This window comes from Cinclus cinclus, chromosome 20 (genome assembly GCF_963662255.1).
Source record: "Cinclus cinclus chromosome 20, bCinCin1.1, whole genome shotgun sequence".
Classification (NCBI taxonomy): Eukaryota; Metazoa; Chordata; class Aves; order Passeriformes; family Cinclidae; genus Cinclus; species Cinclus cinclus.
In genome coordinates, this window is record NC_085065.1 from 12,273,302 (window position 1) to 12,295,297 (window position 21,996).

The 21,996-nt window shown below is 54.4% G+C and overlaps 4 protein-coding genes across 5 annotated transcripts in view; 3 read left to right on the forward strand and 1 right to left on the reverse strand.

Moving 5' to 3' along the window:
* DNAH17 (dynein axonemal heavy chain 17) overlaps window positions 1-806 on the forward strand; it is a 33,809-nt gene extending 33,003 nt beyond the window's left edge. The window contains exon 80 of the mRNA XM_062506404.1: window positions 28-806. Coding sequence (XP_062362388.1) covers window positions 28-275 — 248 coding nt within the window. The 3' untranslated portion in view covers window positions 276-806. The remainder of the gene's footprint in view (window positions 1-27) is intronic.
* On the reverse strand, window positions 72-15,622 carry PGS1 (phosphatidylglycerophosphate synthase 1). 2 transcript variants are annotated; one of them, XM_062506405.1, is made up of 10 exons: window positions 15,462-15,622; window positions 11,669-11,858; window positions 11,220-11,297; window positions 10,229-10,328; window positions 9,407-9,596; window positions 8,901-9,079; window positions 7,463-7,993; window positions 4,040-4,188; window positions 1,899-2,041; window positions 72-209 (listed from the first exon to the last, which is right to left on the reverse strand). In XM_062506405.1, the coding sequence occupies exons 1-9, from the start codon at window positions 15,620-15,622 to the stop codon at window positions 1,922-1,924; spliced, it is 1,698 nt and encodes a 565-aa protein (XP_062362389.1). In that variant the 3' UTR covers window positions 72-209; window positions 1,899-1,921. The 2 variants fall into 2 exon arrangements, 1 of the variants encoding a protein (XP_062362389.1); XR_009933850.1 differs by lacking the exon at window positions 4,040-4,188 and having other exon boundaries at window positions 15,462-15,596.
* Window positions 15,621-17,152, forward strand: LOC134052021 (collagen alpha-1(I) chain-like). The gene is made up of 2 exons (XM_062506204.1): window positions 15,621-16,611; window positions 16,707-17,152. Exons 1-2 carry the CDS (start codon window positions 15,621-15,623, stop codon window positions 17,150-17,152), a joined length of 1,437 nt encoding a protein of 478 aa, XP_062362188.1.
* SOCS3 (suppressor of cytokine signaling 3) lies at window positions 16,964-19,832 on the forward strand. The gene is made up of 2 exons (XM_062506406.1): window positions 16,964-17,002; window positions 17,561-19,832. Exon 2 carries the CDS (start codon window positions 17,628-17,630, stop codon window positions 18,255-18,257), a length of 630 nt encoding a protein of 209 aa, XP_062362390.1. The 5' UTR covers window positions 16,964-17,002; window positions 17,561-17,627; the 3' UTR covers window positions 18,258-19,832.
* Window positions 19,833-21,996: the final 2,164 nt, after the last annotated feature.

Consider the following 21,996-nt stretch of genomic DNA (forward strand, 5'->3'; position numbering starts at 1 on the left):
GGTGGCAGAGCCCCGTGTGCGTTGCAGGTGCGCGCTGGGACGTGGCCTCGGGCTCCATCGTGGACGCGAGGATGAAGGAGCTGACTCCTGAGATGCCAGTGATCCTGCTCAGAGCCATCCCCGTGGACCGCATGGACACCATGAACGTCTACGAATGTCCCGTCTACAAGACACGGATGCGAGGGCCCACCTACGTCTGGACCTTCAACCTGAAGACGAAAGAAAAAGCTGCCAAGTGGGTCCTGGCTGGTGTGGCTCTGCTCCTAGAGGCCTAGACTTTAATGGCAATGGAAAACAGCAATACTTTTACTTGTAAAAACCTCCAAGTTGTGTAACTCAGTCTATGTTTGATTGTACCAGAACCATTTTAGCAAAGTATTAGTAAAGCCATTGCTGGAAGCGTTGCCATGTGGAGCTTGCGTTCGCAGGGCGCATACTGGTTTTCCACTGGTGGTTTCTGACGTGGAGCTGGTGGGGAGCCAGACCACCGTGGGAAACCAGACAGAACAACTGCACCCAAGTGCCTGAGGCCTTTTCTGGCTCTCCATCTTGCCACAGCTCTCTGTGTGATGGCTCAGTGCAAACTGAGCAGAAACTCCTCACGGTCCTTCATGCATCTGGCTGGAGCAGACACCACAAGAAAGCTGCAGATTTGGTCCAGTTCACCCACAGCCAACCTGCTGTGAGAGAATGTCCAGCTGCAAACAGGCTCCTCACTGAGTATGTTATTTCTATTTCTAGGTTACAGAACCTACTCAGCACTTTCTTCACAACAAATAATTTGTATCAGCAGTAACACACATTAAGGTGAGTAGATCTGCCAAGGCTGGTCCCTTTGGCATAAAACAATTCACCAAAATCCCACTCTGTGAAATATCTGAACAATTAGTTCTAAAATACAGTTACCTCAAACTTCCCTCACAGCTCAGTCAGATAAGCCCCAAGGGCAGGCACACAGAGCAGCTCATTTCTTTATAGACCAGCAGTATTTATAATCAGTTACAATTGAGTTTCACACTTACCATCAGCTTTTTTCAGGTGCCAGAAACCCTTTTCATAGTACTGCCAGATCAGAAACTCTTGCTCACACTCTACCCTGCATTCACACACTTTTAACTGGCTTCCAAACACCTTCTTTGAGGATGTTACAGTTCAAGCCTCCTACTTGCAGCAAGTAACATCCCAAACCCACACCAGCACCAAAAATCTTCTCCTGCCCTTCCACAACTCATGAAAGACACTTGTAACATATCTGAATGTGAAGGAGCCAGGCAAACCCAGCTGAAGGGGAGGCCAGAGTTAGGTGAAAGGGATATGGGAACACGCAGCATCCTGGGCACACGTACAGCAGTGCCAACTGCACGGACTGTGCACAGCACAGCAACAGGCAAGAGTCATGTCCTGAGCTTACAAGGGCTTGAGTCAGGGGCCAGTGGAACCACCAGGAACCCCAGGACACCACAAAACAGAAAAGCAAAACCAGCTTCCCCTGTTAGCCAACACTACAGGGGCAAAGCAAAGCCCTGACTGGATACAAAGACAAAACATTTAAATATTCCAGCAATGCTTTCCATTAGCTGGTCAAGATAACACAAACACAGTCTCTCTGTGAAACTCTGAAAGGGACATTTCAGAAATGGGAGTTTTATTTCCATGCATGGAAAATAGCACTGTGTGAGTTTTCTGTCAGTGACCTTCCAAAAATTCTCGTAGACAAAACCCAGTCAGGACCTGAGCACTGATCCCAGGCTGTGGCAGCCAGTACCCCAGAGGAATTTAGGAGTGCCTGGTTTTCCCCACAACATCTGCATGTCCATCATCTTTCTTTCATGACAGAGCACTGCAGCTTTTCACTGCAGTCAGTGCAATATAATTCTCCATAATGGCAGCAAACTCACCCAAAGCAGCAACTTTTGTTTTTTCAAAAGAAATTCTTGATCAGAGGTGTCACCAGCTTCACCCACAGTTTCACGTAACGATTTGGCTGCTCAAACGTTGATGTTGAGACCACACCTGAGCAGAGGTATAGCTGCTCTTGCTCCTGAACAGGGAAAGAAACATCATCTCAGTAAATCCAAGTGTTAGATTGTATAATGGTCTTTCAGAGAAGCAAATTCTCAGATAAAGCTGACCAGGGATCTTGGCCACAAGTATGTACCATTTCCCCCCAAGAATTTGCAATTTAAACTCTACAGAGAACAAGGGTAGAGGGTTTTGCCTTTTTGTGCCCCACAGTTGCATGAGCTGAGCTTCAGTTTCAGAAAACTCCTCAAGGCCAAGCTGTAATTGCCAGAAAAGGAAACCTCACCCAAACCTCCTGGGACTGGCTTATAGGGCTCCCTCTAGCCCAGGCGCCGTGTTTGCAGATGAATGTGCAGTGGTGATCTCACTGAATTACCAGAAACACTCGGGCCCCCACGGCGTGCACCCAAGTGCTGAGGGAGGAAATGAACCACCCTGCTGATAACACACACAGCACGTGAGAGCAGCACTTGGATCACAGGTAAGTAGGGTTTTAGCACATACAGTCGGGTTTCAGGATCTGCAGGCAAACGAGGAGCAGAACAGCTCCTGGCAGTTTGTTCATCATCTTTTTTTGTAACTGAAGCTGCCAAACAGCAGAAAATACTCTGCAGTATTTAAATCCAAGGTGGAACAGGGAAGCAGGAACCAAGTACTGGAAAGTAACACCAAAAAGATGAACCAAGACATTAATCTGCCAATTCACTCTAATTTGAGAGCCCACAAATGCTCCAAGAGCTATAGTCAGCCCTGTGTGAGGATTCTGCTCCATGACCATCCAATATGGTGAGATCTGAGCACCGGAAGCAAGGCCAGTTCCCTGAATCAATCTCAGTTCATTCACAGAAGCACCCAAAGACACCCAGACCACTCACATTTCTTCCCAAATCTCAGCACATATTTTTAAAATGGAACTGAACATTACATAGGCAAAGTGATTTCATGGCAGCATCCCAGGAATGGATTAAGTCTTCTAAAAAAGACCACAGAAAGTAAACACCCAGCCCATTTCAGAATCAGCTTCCAGCAATCGGGAATGGTTTAAAGCCCTTTGAATGAGATCACTGCAGCCCCGTGTGAGAAAATTCCTTTGTGTCACATTTCCATTGATTTTCCCCTTCCATTAGAAACAAGCAGAGGCAAGATATGAATTGAAATACTCAAGCAACTCTTCCAGTAATAGAATTGTTTTTGATTAGATACACTCTGACTCATCCCAGGGAAGAGCCCTGATGCAAGAGGGCAATTCCCATTGATCTTGCAGACAACTCTGCCAGCACCTGCCTCACACAGTGCATTTCTGAGGTTTCCAAGTCACACAGAGGCACCAAACTGATCTGCTTTGAAGCAGAACACTGCAGGAGAAATGACTTGGGACAGTCAGTTCCAGCAGAAGATTCAGAAAAGACAGCTGGAGAACCAGGCAGTATTTGGAACAGCAGCAGAACTGCTGAGCATTCCAAGACACCTAACTAAAACAAAAAGAGCACAGAAAAACCCTGAGACATTGAATATGAAACCACTTACAGATGTTTGTGTCAAAATTACATAATGTCATATTATTATTCAAGATAAGGATTTTGTCACAGAACTTCATGGGCATCCCAGCCACTCCAGAAACCCTCTTCCAGTCCCAGCTCAGACATTCCAAGGGCCCAGCCTCATTACCCCAGAACCCATCATGCCCTGGGCAATGCCCAAATGCTGGGGTTAAGGCTCAGAGGTGCAGCATGGTGAGCAGAGGAGTCAGCAGGGCCTCCAAGGCTCTGTGCACATCCAGCCCTGAGCACTCCCAGGTCACTGGGGACACACATTCCTTCCCGTTATGGCCTCATTTCCCAGCACTGGGTACTTGCAGCAGGCAGCTCATCAATAGTCCCTTCACTGACAGCTCCTCAGGACTCCCCATGCTCCAGCAGCTTTTGAGTTATTGTAGCTGGAGGTTTTTATTGCCACTGCGTCATCGGCACTCCCTGTGTGACCCAGAAGTACAACACCCCCAGCATCTGCTGCTTACCTGATGGAGCTGCTGCTGCAAGGCTTTATTTTCTGTCACTATCGCAACCTGAGCTTCCAAGTCACGATGGACTGATCGATATCCGAAATTTGGAGAGCCAATTAGGGTCAGGCAGGGCAGGTCACTCCCTGCCAGGTACAGCCAGAGGCCTGCAGGAAAAATGAGGAAGAGAGGCCGTGTGACAGCCAAGGGAACAGCTAGGGTGGGCTCACATGGTCCCTTCCCTCAGAGTGAATTAAATGCTCTAAAGGTGGATGACAGACTCTGTGGAGGACCTGGAGAGCAGAGAGCAGCCCAGCAGGGCCTGCAGGGCTGTGTGTGACTGGGGTGCCGTGGTACAGCCCAAATCAGAGTGCAGCACCCCCAGGTGCCCTAAAACAACCCTACAGCAACTCCTGTCACTGCATTACAGGCTGTTTTTCACCACGGTGAATTCAGAAACACTGAGAGAAGACAAACAGGTTTTCAGTGAAGGAACCAGCACCAAAGCCCCAGCAGATAGGCTAAGGTCTCTGTCCAGCCCATCCCAGGGCCAGGGACCAACCCCCATCCTGGGACCATGACATGAAGAGGCATCTCTCAGCTCTGGCAGGTGAATTCACATGCCGCTATGAAGAGACACAGTAGAGAAGTGCAAATTATTTCACTCCCTCACTTCCAGAGGAGCCACCAGGGATGAGATCACTCTCGCCAGGGCAACCGGCTCCCACTCACCAGCACAGCTCCCACACCTCTTCCAGCACACAGCCCAGGACAGGTTTTCAAGGGAAAGATGGAAACATCACATTATTCTCAAGCACACCACTGCAGCAGGGCAAGGAGGAACAGCCACAGAAGAGTCAGGACTGCTGCCAAGGAGAGGCTGTGTGACCACTCTGCACAAATGGAGTCAGAAAACCTTTGCTCTCCTCAGCAGAGCCCTGGGTGAGTCCCTGGTAGAGACTTATCCCCATGGCTGCTCACACACAGACTTGCAACAAAGAACCCGTAGCATAAAAACCACCTCGGCCTTAAAATAGCAGCAGGTTTCCCAACTCAGCCCCAGAGCAGTTCCAAGAATGCCTTGAGTAAGATGCTGCCGATTCACTGCCAGTTCCTGTAACCTCCTCCCCACCCCCACAGCACACAGCACAGAGCTGGCACTGCCCTAATGCCGTGGCACCTCCAGCCCCCGTGGGCTCACCCCACCACAGTGGGGCTGGGCAGCCCCCCACGGGCTCCAGGAGCCACAGCAAAGCATCCACATGGCACAGAGTTTTGTCACCTTCTGCCACCAAAAAGGACCCTGCCAGGGGCTGTCTGGTGTCTGACCAGCCAAAGGCTGGACTCCTGCCCAAGCAGCAGCCATAAGGAACAGATTTCTTGCCTTCCTAAGTGTCCTGTGGCAGTCCCACAGCCTTTACATGTCTCTGGTTTCATGGCTATCTGGCAGGATCTGCCCAAACAGTGACTCACCTTCCAGCAAGGGGAAGTGCAGCTTCCCAGTGCCAGGCAATAGCAGTGACGGGGTTTATCTCACAGCACACAGCCACCTGCCCAGCACCCTGCCACCACAACTTCCTTGGAAGGGACACCGATCCCAAAGGATGTGCCCGTGCTATCCCCAACACCACACCCAGGGAAGTGACAGCTAGGCTTTGGCATGTACACCAGGATAGCTGCTGGCAGTCCTACTCACACGTGCAGCCCATCTGTGCAGTGCTCTGCCACACCTGCATGTGCTGGATGCACCAGGAGGGACATCCCTGTGAACACCACCTGAGCCTGTGCATGAAGATACAAACATCTTAAGGGGAGCAGGAGGGGCATGTAGCACAGCCCCAGTGTTTGGAGTATGTCAGCGAGAGCCCATGGGGCACTAAAAGCTGTCCCATGTCTCAGCCCACAGAGGAAGCACCAACAGGCACTGTTTGCTGCTGAGAATCTCAATCCTCAGGCAGGAGCTAGGCTCCATGTGCTCCTTTGTGCACATGCCCTTCACATCTCCAAAGTTTCCTCCCTTCCCTCTTCTGTCCTTGTCCTCTCTGCCATGCCATGTGACTGCTGCAGAAGGAAACAAGGTGAATCCAAGAATCCAAAGTGTGCCAAGGGCAGAGCATGCCAGAGGAGAAGCTGCGTGCTGATCTTCCCAGCACTCTGAAGGGGAATAGAAACAAGGCAGCAATATCTCCAGCTAACCTTCCTACTAGGCACGAGACCTGCTAAGTCCTGCATCCCTCTCCAAGCAAACACCACACAGGAGAGAGCCCAAAGCATCATCCCACAAGGCACAGCTGGCCCAAACAGGACCCATGGCCATATGCACTTGGGGAGCTGGGAAAAGCAGCCCTTGTTTCTGGGCTCAGTTTATGCCAAAACACATCCCACTGGGAGCTAGCAGTGCTCAGCAAAGGCAGAACCTGAAAACCACAGACATCTCAAGCACATGCATCCTGGAAGACACAGGACAGCCCAGGCAGGCAGGGACCTCCCTGGGGTGAGAGAAGGGTTTTCCCTGTACTCAGACTGCCTGGAGAGGGGCACCCTGAGACCTGCTTGTTGTTTCAACACAGAGGCAGCCAGTAGCACCCAGGGATTTTTGACAGTCGAGAGAAGGCCAGCTCTGCAGCTTTCCCTCCCCAGCAGCTCTGAGCACCCTGGGAGATGGAGCCATTCCCACTAACAGCTCTCTTCAAAACAGGGACAGCCAGAGCCCAATGCTCCAATCCCTCCCAAACACTCCAGCTGGAGTACCCTGCTGAGCCTGTGGGAGCTGGGAGTGTATCCAGCAGGAATCCAGGGTCTCCCAGAGAAGACCTCGAGGGCAGCACCCATTAACTCGTATTAGTTCATACTCCTTCCTCAGCCCCTTGCCCTCTGGCTGCCCTGACTCCCATAAGCACGCACTGCACTCCTCACACACTGCATTCATGGGAGGTGTGAACGGGAGGTGGTGCAAATCCCCCAACATTCACACTTTCCCCATACAAACCTGCTGCTGGGAAGGCCCTGGGAACAGCTCCCCTCAGAAACTTGCCCTAGATACCCTTGTAGGGTCCCCAGAAGAGTCGGCACTCCTGCCTGCTGAAACCAGCCCAAGAGATAAAAGAAACTGCACCACAGTACTGACTGTACCATAAATGCACCCAGATGCTTCCTTGTCCTTCACATCATGCTTCCCATCTAGGCAGTGCCTCAGTGCCAGGGCAGGGACAACTCTTACATTATCCCTGTGACTGTATGGAAGGAGAAACCCAAAGGCAAGGCGTCCCCCAAGTGATCCAAACCCTCCAGGTTTACACAAGCAAGTATTCGAACCTTGGAGCAGTGTTTTGAAGGTTAAGCCCAGCCTGGCACCCAGCCAGCCCCTCACTCCTTTAGCAATCCAAATGCACAGCTCTCACACACCTCTGAACAAGAGCCCTTGGTATAAGGGCATCTTACCTTTGGCATGGAACGTCCACCCAGCACGGGAGTACTCCTGTAGCTGCACCCTCTCCTGCTGCTGCAGGTAGCAGACCTCACTGTAAAACTGCTGTTCAATGTAAACATAGGCAGCAGGGATGGCACCTGCCACCCCTTTGGCACCAAAAAACCCATTGACCTCTGGCGACGCCAGGAGGATCCGGTACTCAGCCCTTGTGCCCAGGATGAGGTCCATGTAGGCCTGTGTCAAGTTGAAGTAGCCAGTGGTGAGGTATATCCTGGCACCCCTCTCAGCCTCCGTCAGCAGTGTCTCTGTGACCATCTCGTCTATTTGAATGCCAAAAGGTTTCATTTGGATTAAGGGATAGATCCAGGTGTCGGGTTCTGGTTTCAGACTCCCAGATTCTTGAGAGCCTTGCTGTGATAAGATGGAGCCTGGCTGATTGCTGTGGAAAGTCTTTGCATGAAGGAGCTCTTGCCGTGTGCGGGCAGAGTTGATGACCTCCATGACCCTTCGGTTGGCAATCTCACAGTAAGCCACTTTGTCTCCTGCAGGAAAGGTCAGAGAGGTGGTGTCTGAGGGGTACAGGCACAGAGTTACATGTCATCTATCACACACCAGGAAAAGCTACTGACATGGATACATGGACACAGGAACAAATAGGAGCCAACACAGAGTGCACATGACTCTCTGTCTCAAGGCCCAAACCAGCTGTTTCAAGGTCAGCAGAGCTATGTTACAGAAGAGAAATGTTCAGCAACAACTGGCAGCAGCCTGAAAAATCCTCTGAGAAAGGAAAGGACGATGACAAGGCTACACTGACAACCAAGAATGAGCTGGAACACACAAATAAACTCCCACCCCCAGCCTGAACTTACATCACCCAGGAGTGCAAGGCCAGGACAAAAAGGGATGACGCAATCGGCCTGGCACATCACTGCCCTTCTCTGCCCAATTTTATGCTTGTTCCCAGTCTTCCTGAACCGATTCCCATTTGATTCCCAGAACAAACTCTACTACAAGAGATTAATTATCAACAATAGCAGCACATTCATAAACCCTTCAGAACACGCACACCCAGAGCACCCGGAATTGCAGCTGCCAATATCAGAAAAACTTCTCAAAGGACTGAAGCTCTTGTTTAAGGCCAAAACCAGCACATTTATGAGGCAGCACTGAGACAGTTGCAGAATTACTTCCAACCTCTGCATGCCCTGCCAAATTAGCCTGTGGTAGCCACTGTGCTGGGAAAACTCCAACAGACCCAGTCCTGAAACTCAAGCAATCTTGATTTTAATACTGGATGGCACAAAACAGGACACACCACAGTCTGAACAATGGTCAAACACCCAGTAACAATTCACATGGATGGAGTCTAAGTCATCCTTAAACCCTGGCTGTCACTCCCCTCCTCTGGATCCCATCACCCAACTAGGTGAGACAACTCCCTCCTACCCTGGTATGGGTGTACCATTCCCTCCATCATCTGGACTGTGTCATCCTGCTGTAGCTGCAGGGACACGTCTCCAATGGCATCCACAAGCTCTGTGAAGAAGTCTGCGATCTCAGGAGAGTCCCTCAGCAGGACGTAGCGGTCCTGACGATTGGTGAAGTACAGATCACTCAGGTTTGCACTGAAGAGAAAGGGAAGAGACAGGTTCAGAGCATCGGCACAAGATTCTCAACCTCCCAGCCCAGGCTACGGGCCTGACTCTGGGACAGCTGCACTAAAGCACAAATTGGCCATTTCCTTTGGAATCTCAAAATATATTTCCCTTTAAGAAAGACTCATTTTCATCTGAGAGTCTCATGTGCAGGAACTGTGGTTGTTCTCCCACCTCAGAAGAGCACTGATAGGATCATGATGGAGTCCAGATGTTCAGACAACTCTGGCAGCACAGCCACCCTGCCCAGAGCCCAGCGAAACAAAGCACACCAAGGCCAGGCACAGCAGGACTCACCCGCTCAGGATCACATTGTCATCAAAGAGATAGACCTTGATGTGCTGCAGCCCGATGGTCTCATTGAAACGCTCTGGAATCAGCAGCCGGAGGAGCCCACGCAGGTTTGGGGTGTGGAACAGGGACACACGGACTTGCTCTGGAAATCGCTGCAGCAATGGGATCAGCATTGTTCGAGAGTTCTTCCTGCCTGGGAGAGAAAGGGAGTTTCACACAAAGATCACGTAGACAGGACACATCATGACACAGCTCTTCAGCTGGTTACAGGGTGAGCACCCCTCCCATCCACTGGCACTTCACACGTTTTCCTTCTGTTTTTTTTAAATCACTTTCATTTGCACTACGTCAATATTGAAACTGACCTCCAGAATCAGTCACAGGGCAGGTCTGAACTTTTAAAGCTTCTTAACCAAGCCTCACCAGCACTGGTAACATATCTACAGGAGTCACTGCAGATGACCACAGGTTCCTGATTCAGAGTGCTGCTGCTTCCAACAGTTCTCATTCTCCTTTCAAATGAAAACCTAAGTGAGTGTGATGGCAAGGGCAAATGCACTAACAAATGAACCAAGCAAGACTATACAAGTTGCACGGAGTGGTTTGGCCCTTCTTGCTCTTACCACCCATTTTTGAAAGAGAAGCTGCTCAGCTTCAAGATTTTCTGGGAATATGCTCTCCTGGAATACAAAAGACCAATCCTGAGAAGTGGATGCTTTAAGCAAGTAGGTCCAATTAGCCAAGATACCCCCTCTGAAAAGAACTGTCTCTCTAGCCTAACAGCAAAATCAGGCTCTGACAAAAGCAATGAGAGGCAATTCCTACCCCGAGAACCCCTGGTGTAGTCAAGCAGAATGGAAACTCTGAGGTCAGGTGAGCCTTTTGCTTGCAGTGATTTCTCCAGTGTTTCTTCTAAGCAATACACCTGCAAAGAGAGTTCTGTCCTCATTACAAAAGCAAATACACTTTCCAAGGGAGGTGTCAGCAGCAGGAGACCATGGCCAAGACAGCTCCCACACACTGGTGTGAGTCCTTGCTTCTTGTGCCAAGCACAGGCAGTTCAGCCTTTGCATCTACCAGCCTGGCAACCTCCACCAGCCTAAAGCCACACATCAAAGGGCCTCAGTTTTACATGTCCACATTCTTCAGGCCTCATAAGAGCAATTAATGTCAGCAGAAAAATATCATTCCCAAATCACAGACTTGCATCACCAAAGACAAACATTGGTAGGAATTTACTGTAGTTTTATTCTTTAACTACAAGGTTGTTTGTCACATGCAAATTCAAATCCTATGTGCAAGCCCAGACAGAGTTGGGCACAAATCCTATATATGCAGGCTCCATCCACCTTTACCATGCCAGGGTATTTGCTTCCTAACATCAGAACCTGGCCAAGACCAGGCTTCTTCTTAAAGCCCTTGGACAAAAATGCTTTTGTTTCCAGAGGAAAGAAGGAAAAAAAAGGCAAATACCATAAAGCAAAGCTGACTTTGGTCTCAAATGCAGAAAACCAATCCTTCATCTGTGTCCTACACTTGGAGCACCAAACACAGCACTACACACCTACAGCTCGAATCCCATGCAAGAAAAATGCCAGGGAAAATAGATTCCCATGAAATGAGTTTTACAAAGCCCGCCTGAGCACTCTGAACACCAGGCCAGTCCCTTCTGACAGGTCCAGGCTAACTATCCCCTAAAGAAGTGCAGCAGTTCCCTGGCTCTATACCAGACCTAAACCACAAACACCACGTGCCTCTCTTCCACATCCCTCCCCTGCATTCCCTTCCTGGCCTTCCCAAACCCTTCCACACTCACCAGCTCCTGCTCAAGGAGTCCTGTTCCCAGGTACAGTGAGGCCATCACCACCCGCTGCTTGGCTGCTTTTATCTGCACCTGGGAGCGGCAAGAAACAAGTTCAATTTTACACAGTGTGTCTGGTCCTGAGGAGCCACCAGCCCAGAGCTGGCAGGGCTGCACTCCCTTGGGAGGATGCCTTCAGACACATCTCTGCACTGGCTCCCTGGCCTTGAGGGAGGAAAGGGGACACATAGAGAGTGGCTACATAAAACACAGGCAGCTGTGCAGAGCCACAGCAGCACCATCGCTGCATCTAAAACTCAAGGAAGAAGCTCGTGCTTTCTGGGAAACTGCAGAACACACTCCCTGCAGCTAAACCTATTCCACACCAGAGCAGCTACCAGGCAGCAGCTCCAAAGCTGGGATTGTATCAAAACCATTCCCACAACTTGGAGCCCACACCTTACCTTCAGGAGTTCATAGAATTCTGCCGGGGACGAAAGCACCTTGACATGTGAGCTGGAGATCCCAAACTCTGGGACCAGATTACTGATCCACTGGAACCTGTGTGCTCCTTCTGGACAGAGGGAACACGGTGGGGCTGTGATCACTGGAACGGGAGGAGTGAGTAGTGGAGCTAGAAGGAGCCATGATGATCTGTGCAAAGAAAGATGGAGAAATTATTTATAGTGAAACCTTTGCTTCCCACAAAGACTCCAAGCAGGTAAAGGAAGAGCTGCAGCCAGGGCCAATACGTGGTAAGGATCCACAATAGCAAGAATACCTTTCCCTTTCCATAATCTGATCTGGACCACCAAAGCCAAATGTAGAAACAGAGAAACACAGGCAAAATATGGGAGAACAGATCTGAACATCATGAGCTCCTCCCCCTGAGCTGGCATAGAGATGAGGAGAAACAACTCCTTCACCAGGACAACATGGAAGGGGAAGGAGGCCAGGAGCTGCAGAAGATGAGAGCGTGGACACTCAGGTGTTTGGCAGGGCTGTGGGCGTACCGCCTGTACCTGTAACCAGCCACTTCTGAATTATCTCCATCACACACACATCAGCTTGGCCATGGCCAACACTCCCTTCATGTCAAGCTTTGTTCTCAGCTGGACTGAAGTCAGTCGTTCACATTTCAGATTTAAAGATCACGCTGCTGTAAAGAGAAAAATGCCTCCATTCCTCAATCTTACCCAAAAATAAAGCTACAGCACACAAGGTGGCCAAGTGGAAGCCCTAGCAAAGGCAGAGTAGTCACACCCCAAGAATGACCCACAAAAGGAGCGACTATGTCCCAGCAGGAATGAGCCAAGAGCCACAACAGAGATCCATCCCTCTCTAGCAATGCCACTGGCATTCCACAGAAGTACAAGAGAGGGTCATAACTTCCCCTGCAAACCTTACAAAAGCTGTGAGGGAAACTCATTCTTCAAGAAGAAATTTCAGAACAAATTTAATTTCTTTGAAGTCACTTTGGGAAGAAACCAGCTTACTGCCAGCATCATGCAGTGGGTGACAGGAAGCAAGCAGCAACTTCTCCTCTTGGAGGTTTCACACATGCTAATTCATCCAGTCACAGAATTACCCCCGGCAGGAGTCTGTTTGCATGACAAAACCACATTTCAACACAATTAGCAGCAGCAGCTCCCATGAGATCCAGGAATCCATGAGCAAGGACTGAACTGCATCCCTGAAGCTGACAGGAACTGTTCCAGTCTGCAAACCCCACTCACGAAAGCCAGGCTTCTTGGGATGGAACTGGGTCTTACCCTGGGATGTCTGGTCTTACCCTGAGGACCACCAGGTCCTCGGGCCAGCAGGCAACCACTGTCCTGTGTCCCATCCTGATGATTCCACCATCACCACACACCAGAAGGAAACTTAATCACAACCTTTACCAGAATTTGTTACAAGGAACTTCTGGCTTTTACCACAATCCAGAGCCCAAACGAACACAGATTCCAGGAAGATGATTTCACTCATCTGGTTCATGATACAACCCTGGATCTTCCCAAGGTTTCCAAACGTCCTTACAAGGAAACCAGTTCATAGTGGTGTTTCCTGGAAAATCCAGGAGTTTGTCACTGACTATTCACAAACACCAAAATCTGAGTCAGTCACTGCAGGAATTCCTGGGATGGTGGGTTTTAAGAGATTATGTGGTCTGGGCTCAGCCAGAATACTCAGAAGTGACAGAGATCACCAGCACAGGCTGTTAAAAACAATGTAAATATCCACCAAAAGGTGCAGAAAAAATTAAAGCAGAACAGCAACACAAGAAATGCCACTTTTCAGGCACATTCTCATAAGTCTCTACAGAACCTGAGCATAACCTTTATACACCTTTGCTCAGCTCAAGCCTCACAGACCACACACAGAGAGCAGATTCCCACTGTTCCATCTCTGCAAGAGAGCGCGGCACACAGAGCTACAGGAATTCAAACTGGATCCAAAAACACAGGGTTCTAAAACCCGCCAGATCTCAGCCCACAGAGCAGTGGCACAGTTGGGCTCTAACCCAGCCCTGCAGGTCACAAACAACATCCTCTGGAATTATTCCCAGGGAGGAAGCAGTGGCAAATTTTATGTATTTTACAATAACAATCAACAGAGATGAATACTGTCCTCATTATCTCACTGGCCAGCACAATTACACTTCCAGAAGCCAGACCAACGGTCAAGCAGACACTTTCCAGAAACACGATTCCCAGAAAGCCATTTCCTAGCAAGGACTCTTGGAATTGTGAGTCCAACTGCACCTGCCTGCCTGGAGCCAGGGGCAGTTCCGAGAGCAGCTCTGAAGGCAGTGATGGGTTGAGCTTGGAGCAACTGGGCTCTGACTGGAACATCTGGAGGAATCACCCTGCAGCACCAGTACTATCTGGTTGGATTCAGATTAATTCTGTATAGGTCAATTTATCCCCACTAATTGCATCCTCCAGATTTTTCACTCCCTAAGTAATTTACCGTGTGTCAACATTGTTCGATCTTTCAACCCAATACTGAAAATTACACTTTATTTAGTGTTGAGAACCTATGGCTTTTAGAATTATCAAATAAATCCATATTTTGCTCCAGCCACAGAGACACTGGCACAGCAATCAGCTCCCAGAGCAGCAGCTTCTACCCAGCAGTGACTGACATCAGCTCAGTGATAATCCAGGTACAACCAATCCTTGCAACCACGCACACACAACTACCAGAAACCATGTAACATTATGAAGAAATCATCAAAATTCCACACTATGACAAACCAGGTTAAAGAGGAAGAGAAAATGAACTAGGGGGGAGCCCTTTCCACGTACTCCACATCACTGAGTTAACTAGAAAGAGAAAACAGAATCAAAAGGAACCACTTCAGACCCCTTCTGAACAAAAAGCTGGCCCTAAATAGAAATATCGGATTTTTTTCGGTGTGTTCTATTTTTAAAAATGTAGGTTTGATACAGAAACTCACAATGGAGCTGAAACTCTTATTCACTGTAAAACCTCATCTTCACAGCCAGAGGTGAAGTGAAACAGCGGGACACAGCGCTGTCCTTTCACTTGCACACACATCAGCACACGGGGGAATCTACAGGGCTGCTCTTTGAACTCAGTGACTGCTTTCCAGGGCTCAGCCTAATTTATCTGCCCCCAAAACACTAATGAGACCAAAAGAGAAGCGTGGAAAGAATTTCCTTGGTGTGAACAAGAACACAGAGCAGACCGATGATGCTGCAGGAGTGCAGTGAGAGCCGCTGGCTGGTCACTGCCGCCGGGCACAGCGTGTCCTGCCCCTCAGGTCTCTCTGCCCGGCACAGAGGGGACTGGCACCACTTTCGACCCCATCCCGCGGGTGGATCTGGCCCGGGTGGGCTGTGCAAAACGCCCAAACCCGCCCCGAGGGCTGAGCTGCACCTGCGACAGCCGAGGGGCGCCTGGCCCTGGGGAAAAAGAGATGTCGGCCAGCGGCTGGTGACAGTGCGGAGAAAGAAATGGGAACTGAAGGGGAAATAACGCTTGGCTGTTGTCCTGAGGGCCACGGAACAGTGGGGCGAGCTAAAGGGGACTGCGAGAGCAGAACCGAACCCGACTCCGACCCCGGCCTGGGGGTACCGGGCCGCCCCTTTACCCATATGCGGCTTTTCCAAGGAAAGGGGAAGCGGCGAGCGGGGAATGCCCCGGTAACGCGACACCGACTGCGGGGCCGGCCGAGGGCTCCCGCTGCCTCGCAACCCCGGGAGAGCCGGCGGGGTCCCGGCCGGTCCTTACCTGCGGGAGCGGCGGTCGCGGCCGCGGGAGAGGCGGTCGGAGAGGCGGCCGAGCAGCGCGGCCAGGCCGAGGCGGCCCTGAGGCAGCCAGGCCGAGAGCCGCCGCCACAGCGCCGCGCCGCCCGCCGCCATCGCCCGCGCCTTCCGCTTCCGCGCTGCCATGGCGACCCCGCCTTCCGCTTCCGCTTCCCCTTCCGCAGCGCCCGCCCCGCCCGGGCTCGGCCTGCCCGCCGTTCAGCCCGGCCTGCGAGCGCGGCGTCCGCGGAGGGCCGGGAAGGGTCCGGGAGGAGCTCAGGAAGGGCTCGTTGTCCGGCGGGGCCCGGGCGGGGCTCCCCTGGTCCCGCACACGTGGTACGGGCTCACTCATAGCCAGATCGCCTGCTCGGCAATGTCCCCCCCCCCCCGTGTCTCTTGTCGCCCCGGGGCGAGTCCCGGCGAGGCCGAACGGCTCCGAAGGGACGTACACGGCTCTTGCCCGCGGCGGAACCGGCGTTCGCCGCCCCGCCGTGCGAGGAGGAGTCCGGGCACCGCGGGTCCCCCCGCCAGGTCCCGGCACGGGCAGCCGGTCCCGCCGGGGAGCCCGGAGCCGCGTGGTGCCCGTCCCATCCCTCCCCCGCTATCCCCTGCCCGCCCCGGCAGCGCTCCGGGGCTCGTTTGCATTTCAGAGCAGCCGGTTCGCCGGCGCAGATTCCCAGAACTGCCGCACTGGGTTGGTCTCTGCCGGGCAGCGGCCGCTCCTCCGGGGCAAATTAAACCGTTTAAAATAAACCCACGGACAGAGCTCGGGTTGTGTGCGAGCTCGGAACCAACAATTGCCAAACGGATGGGGAGGGGAGCTCCGGCGCCGCTCCTCCCGCCGGGCACAGTCCCCGGCGGGGCGGAGGGTGAGGAACCCCCTCGGAGCGGCCACGGGCTGGGTCCACGGCCCCGCAGTCCGGCCAAACACCAACCGCACGGAGCGTCCCGGGGCTCCCCTCCCCATCCGTTCGCGGGGATCGAACAGCTGCGCAGCCGGGAGCCCCCGCGCACCCCGGGTGCGGATTCCCCCTTGTCTCCAGACCGAGGGTACCCCGCGGGTGCCCCAGGAGGCACGGCCGAGGCTGACGGAAGCCCGCTCCAGTGTACCCCCATGACCCGAGCCCAAACTCCCGGTCAGGGCGGGCCCCGGCCCGGCTGCCCCAGTACAGGCGGGGGACGGTAAAGGCCCCCGGGGGGGCCGGACCGGGGCTCTCCGTTTCTCTGCAAGCCGAGGGGCGGGGGCAGCCCTGCCCAGAACGGGCTGATCGGGGCCGGGGCCGGTGGGGCCAGGCCGGGGGCCCGGGGCTGGCTGAGCAGGAGCTGGCGGGGCGCCGGGGGCCGGGCGGGCCGGGCCGGGCCGGGCGGGGCGCGGGCGGTGCCGCCGCGTTACAAGAAGCCGCGCAGTTCCAGGAACCCGAGGGCGGGCGTTGCGCCTGCTATAAGAGACCGCCCCGAGCCGCCTCGGCAGCTTCGCCGCCGCGCACCGGCCTCGCTCCGCTGCCAGGACCGGCTCCTGCGCCCCAGGTACGGCAGCGGGACGGAGTCCCGGAGAGGACGGGGGGACAGCCGGGAATGCCGGGACCTTCGGGGAGGGCGATCGCGGAGGACCGGGGATACCGGTGCTGTCTAGGGAAGGGCATCGCCGGGGTTGTTGGTGCCTCAGCGGGGCGATAAGCGGTGGCGTGCGGTAACGATGTGTCCCTTGGAGTGAGAGAGCAAGAGGGCATCAGATGCGGTGCTCCTGGAGAGGGGAGAGAGCGGGAGGCAGAAGGTGTGCCAGTGCTCCCGGGGAGGAAGAGCCGGGGACTGGGGTACCGGTGCCTCGGGAGGACGGTAGCCGGGAACGGGGGCTGCCGGTTCCCCCGGGAAGGCGCAGCCAGGGATGGGTCCTGCAGGTTCACAGGAAGAGAGAGCTGGGCAGGGAGGGCTGCCGGTTTTTCTGGGAAATGAGAGCTGGGGAAGGGGATTGCCGAGGACCGGGAGCGCTGTTGCTGCGGGAGGATAACAGCGAGGGATCGGGGGTTCCCGGGAAGGGAGAGTCGGGGAGCGGAGTGCCGGGGCTCACCGCTCTCTGTGCCGTAGGTGATGGTGTAGCAGCGGCTGCTGCTGGCAGCAGCATCCAGAGCACACGAAGCTGGCTCCCTGCGCCATGGTCACCCACAGCAAGTTCCCCGCCGCCGGGATGAGCCGCCCCCTCGACACCAGCCTGCGCCTCAAGACGTTCAGCTCCAAGAGCGAGTACCAGCTGGTGGTGAACACCGTACGCAAGCTGCAGGAGAGCGGCTTCTACTGGAGCACGGTGACAGGTGGTGAGGCCAACCTGCTGCTGAGCACCGAGCCGGCTGGCACCTTCCTCATCAGGGACAGCTCGGACCAGAGGCACTTCTTCACCCTCAGCGTCAAGACGGAGTCGGGCACCAAGAACCTGCGCATCCAGTGCGAGGGCGGCAGCTTCGCCCTGCAGAGTGATCCTCACAGCAGCCAGCCCGTGCCCCGCTTTGACTGCGTGCTCAAGCTGGTCCATCACTACATGCCACCCACACCCTGCACCGTCCCTGAGCAGCCGGGGGGGGCCCTGCACCCCAAGCGCACCTACTACATCTACTCAGGCGGTGAGAAGATCCCCCTGGTGCTGAGCCGCCCGCTCTCCTCCAGTGTCTCCACCCTGCAGCACCTCTGCCGCAAGACTGTCAACGGGCACCTGGACTCCTATGAGAAGATGACTCAGCTGCCGGCCCCCATCAAGGAGTTCCTGGACCAGTACGATGCCCCTCTCTAAGGGGCCGGCAGAGCAAGGTCACATGCTACAAGCACAAGAATAGGGGACAGGCACAATGCCCCACCGGCACAGGAGCTGGCAGGGCATGCTGACCCTCTCCACCTGGGAAGGAGAGAGGGGGAACTGGGGCAAGCTGCCATGGGCTTAGGGCTGTGGCCAGCATAGCTGAGCACCCTTGGTGCTGGGGGAACTCCTCAAGCAAGCGTGACACCTCCTGTCCATGGGGAAGGAGATGGCTCCAACCAGACTGTGGATGTTACAGTGAATCCACTGGCAGAACCCCTGTGGGCTTGGGCAGCCAGGACAGCTCCCACAGCACGGGGGAATGTGTGCCTCGCCATCCCCATCCTGGGGGTGTCTTGGCCAAAGCCCCTTCCACCCTCAGAAATTGAAAGCACTGGAGCCCAGGAGTGCCTGATCACTTTTCCTCAGTTTTAAGTGGAAGGTGGTTTTTGCCCATAGTGTACCTCTTGCTGCCTCCTTGTGGGTGAAAGCTCCTTTCACACCAAGCCCCAGACTAAGAGGTCGATGCCTTTGCCCCACGTTGCTGTTTTCCGAGGGACTAAGCCTTTATATCCTCCCTGCCCCGCGGTCGGGGTTGGTGCACGCCAGTGGGTGACACTGCGCAATGACGGTCCTGCTGATGTGCTGTGAAGCTGGAGGGGAAGCGTCGCGTCCCGGTGCTGCTGAGTCCCACACAGCCGCATCTGCCAGGATCACCCGAGGACGCTGGGCCCTTCTTCCCTGCAGTCACACCCCACCTCTGCCCAGCCATCCCACAGACCCCAGCTGTGCTGCTCTGTAGGACACCGATTCCCGCAGGAATGCAGCAGGACGATCCCCTGGAGTGTGTCATCTCGTGAGTGCTTTTCTGCGTCTGCCCAGAGAAGTGGTTGGGTTTTCTGGCTTTTTTTTAATTTTTATTCTTATTTTTTTAACCGAAGGGATGTTTACAGACCAACGTGAATCACTGTCTTTTATAAAGATTCCATCTTCACCTCCAGCCTTGAGGGCTGAGCAAAACAATGCTTGAAAATTCAACCAAAACCAAACTCAGATGAAACTTTGCACATATTTATATTTATATTCAGAAAGAAAACGTTTCCATAATTTATAATAAAGAGCACTATTTTTTAATGAAAAACATCAGATCTGGTTTGATTTCTCCCTTGCACCCCTGAGGCTGCTTGGCCCCGGCACAATGCTGGGATGTGTTTACACCACGTAAGCGCCGTTTCCTGGAGCCGCTGTCCCTGCCGGGTGATCCCGCCGCGGTGACTCAGCCCGGCTGCGTAAGCTCTGCCCCACACTCAGGTATGTCTGAGCCCTGGACGTGCTCTGCCAGCCAAGCCACGAGGATGGGATCTGCTCCCGGCTCGCGTACATGGTGCAACCGCGGGACAGCAGACACGACCCTGGGCACGGGAGGGGCCGAGCTGGTGGCCAAGGCTGGCCGGCGGCACAGCTCCAGTGCGGTGCTCGTGAAGGGCCAAGTGGGTCCTGCCTTCCCCAGCCCTGTTTTGGCACATGCCACGGTGAGGAGCTGCAGGAACAGGGCACTGAGAGGCACGGGTAGGAAAGGGTCTGCAGGTGCTCCCTCTGGGAGTGTGGTGAGCTCAGGGTAGGGGGTGCCAAGGTACAGCTCACCCCCACAGCACAGAGAGTAAAGCTCTGTCCTGTGCAGAACCCCAGCCAGGCACAGATGCCCGAGGGAGAGGATTCAATTCTCTCCTGGGGATGTCCTTGCCCACAGAAGCTCCTGTTCCCTTGCTGCTAGGGGCATGAGGTAGGCACGGGGATAAACTTGCAGCTCCATCTGGCTGGTGTGCAGTGCAGTGCCTGGCTGAAGAGCTGAAATCCAGGGATGTGGGTGATCCCCTGGGAGCAGGTCAGCCCCCCCCAGAACTCCCCCAGATCCCCTGTCTCTGAAGAGCAGGCTGTGCCCAGGTGCTTTGTGCCCAGGTCCCAGTCTACATCTCCACACTGTAGGCATTATGCCTGGCATCTTGAGCAGTGCTCCTACTCCCCCTGGGGAACCCCAGCTGCTGAGAAAAGGATTTCCTTAGGAATCAGCCCGGACCAGAGGGATGGTGAGCATGCTGGCCCAGGCTGCGGCCATGGCACCGTCCCAGGGACTATTTCGGGGCTGTGGCACGCGTGCTGCCAGGAAGTGCCATGGCCTGCCCAGGCACCCGCTGCAGCTATGCAAGGAATGTCCATGCACACGGGTGGCCGCCTGCCAGGCCCTGCCGAGGCACATCCCTGAGTTTAGGGCTCCCAGTAGCACCGGTGACTCCTGGCCCCGTGCCAGCGATGGGGTGGGAGCAGTGGTGCAGGCACAGCAGACCCCAGCTGGCAGGAGCATCACCACTCCCCCGGGCAGGATGAGGTGAATCAGGGGATGAAAAACAGGGCCTGGGGGTTTATGAGCACACCCAGCCCTCCTGGCAGAGCAAGGGGTTCACAGCACCCCATGGTGGGGCAGGGTGGGAAGCTGTCCCCAGGGATGGCAGCCAGACTGCCCACAGTGACCCTGCCCAAGTCCCCCCAGCCAGACCCCAGCCTTCCCATCTCTGTGGGAACAGCCCCAGCTTCTTCACTTCCCAGAAGGGCCCTGGCATTGCTGACCAAGGGCCTCTTCCCTCGCGGTGCTGCAACCCGTGGCTGAATCAAGAATCCGGGAAGCTCCGCCAGCTCCACGGGTTTCTTGGAATAACGCCAAGCTCGCAGCAGCAGTGACGCGGCGGCCAGTGGGCAAATCCCTGCTGAAGGTTTCACAAACCTCTGCTCCAGAGCAGCTGAGCGGACTTGGCCCTGCATTTCGTAAGCACTCTATCAAGCATGTCTCACAGCCAGGTCCCCTCTGCCCTTCACCAGCAGCTGAGCTCCCCTGGGAGGGTTCCTGGACTGAGAAGATGTTATCAGGATGACCAGACCCTGTCACCGAGCGATGGGGCCAGGAGACAGACAGCAGACAGGAATCTCCACAGGGCTCCAGAAGCAGGGCTGGGACACTGGGGTCCTGCAGCTCTCCACACCCCAGATCTCCCGGGGCTGGGCACCAAGCAGCAGCAGCAGAACCCAGTGCAGCTGTAAGTGCATGCCCCCGGTGCCATCAGCTCCTCCATGCTGTGATGGTGGCCATGCAGAGCAGGGTGGGAGCACCAGGCCAAGTGAGAGTCTGACAAGGTGCTGGGCACAGAATAGTGGTCATCAGGGACAGACTGCTGCCCCACAGCCCCTACAACCCCCTGTCCCTCAGCCTGGCCTCCCCATGGGGCGCAGCACAGCCACCAATGCTTCCCATCACACTGCTGGCTCATTACTGGCGCAAGAAGGAAGTGTCCACTGGGATGGTGAACCTGAGCCCTGTGGGGTCAGAGGTGCAGGAAACCTGTTCTGGTGTGTACCAGGCTCTGCAGAGCCAAAACAGGAAACCACCGCAGCCGGAGATTTCTGTGGGCAGCGGCAGAGCGGTGGGGGCTCAGCTGTGGCTACACCAACCATGCAGAAAATCCAACTGGCCACATGGAAGCAGGACAGAGCCACGAAGGCTCCCCAGCCCCACGCGGGACCCCGAGGAAGGCAGCAGTGGACACAGCACCGCAGTCCCAGGACAGCACAGCCAGGCTTGCCGTGAACACCCCGACCTCGCGGCACTCCCCTCACGCACTTCTTCCTGCTTTTCTCTGCTGCGCCAGGACATTCCCACATCTACCACCCCGTTTCCCAGTAGAAT

Coding starts and splice junctions, on each gene's coding strand:
- LOC134052021 (XM_062506204.1), top strand. CDS start 15,621: ATGGCGACCCCGCCTTCCGCTTCCGCTTCCCCTTCCGCAGCGCCCGCC. Junction 16,612..16,706: donor GACCCGAGCCCAAACTCCCG/GTCAGGGCGGGC, acceptor TTTCTCTGCAAG/CCGAGGGGCGGGGGCAGCCC.
- PGS1 (XM_062506405.1), bottom strand. CDS start 15,622: ATGGCAGCGCGGAAGCGGAAGGCGCGGGCGATGGCGGCGGGCGGCGCG. Junction 11,859..15,461: donor CGCGACCGCCGCTCCCGCAG/GTAAGGACCGGC, acceptor TTCTTTGCACAG/ATCATCATGGCTCCTTCTAG. Junction 9,080..9,406: donor GACAATGTGATCCTGAGCGG/GTGAGTCCTGCT, acceptor CTTTCTCTTCAG/TGCAAACCTGAGTGATCTGT.
- SOCS3 (XM_062506406.1), top strand. CDS start 17,628: ATGGTCACCCACAGCAAGTTCCCCGCCGCCGGGATGAGCCGCCCCCTC.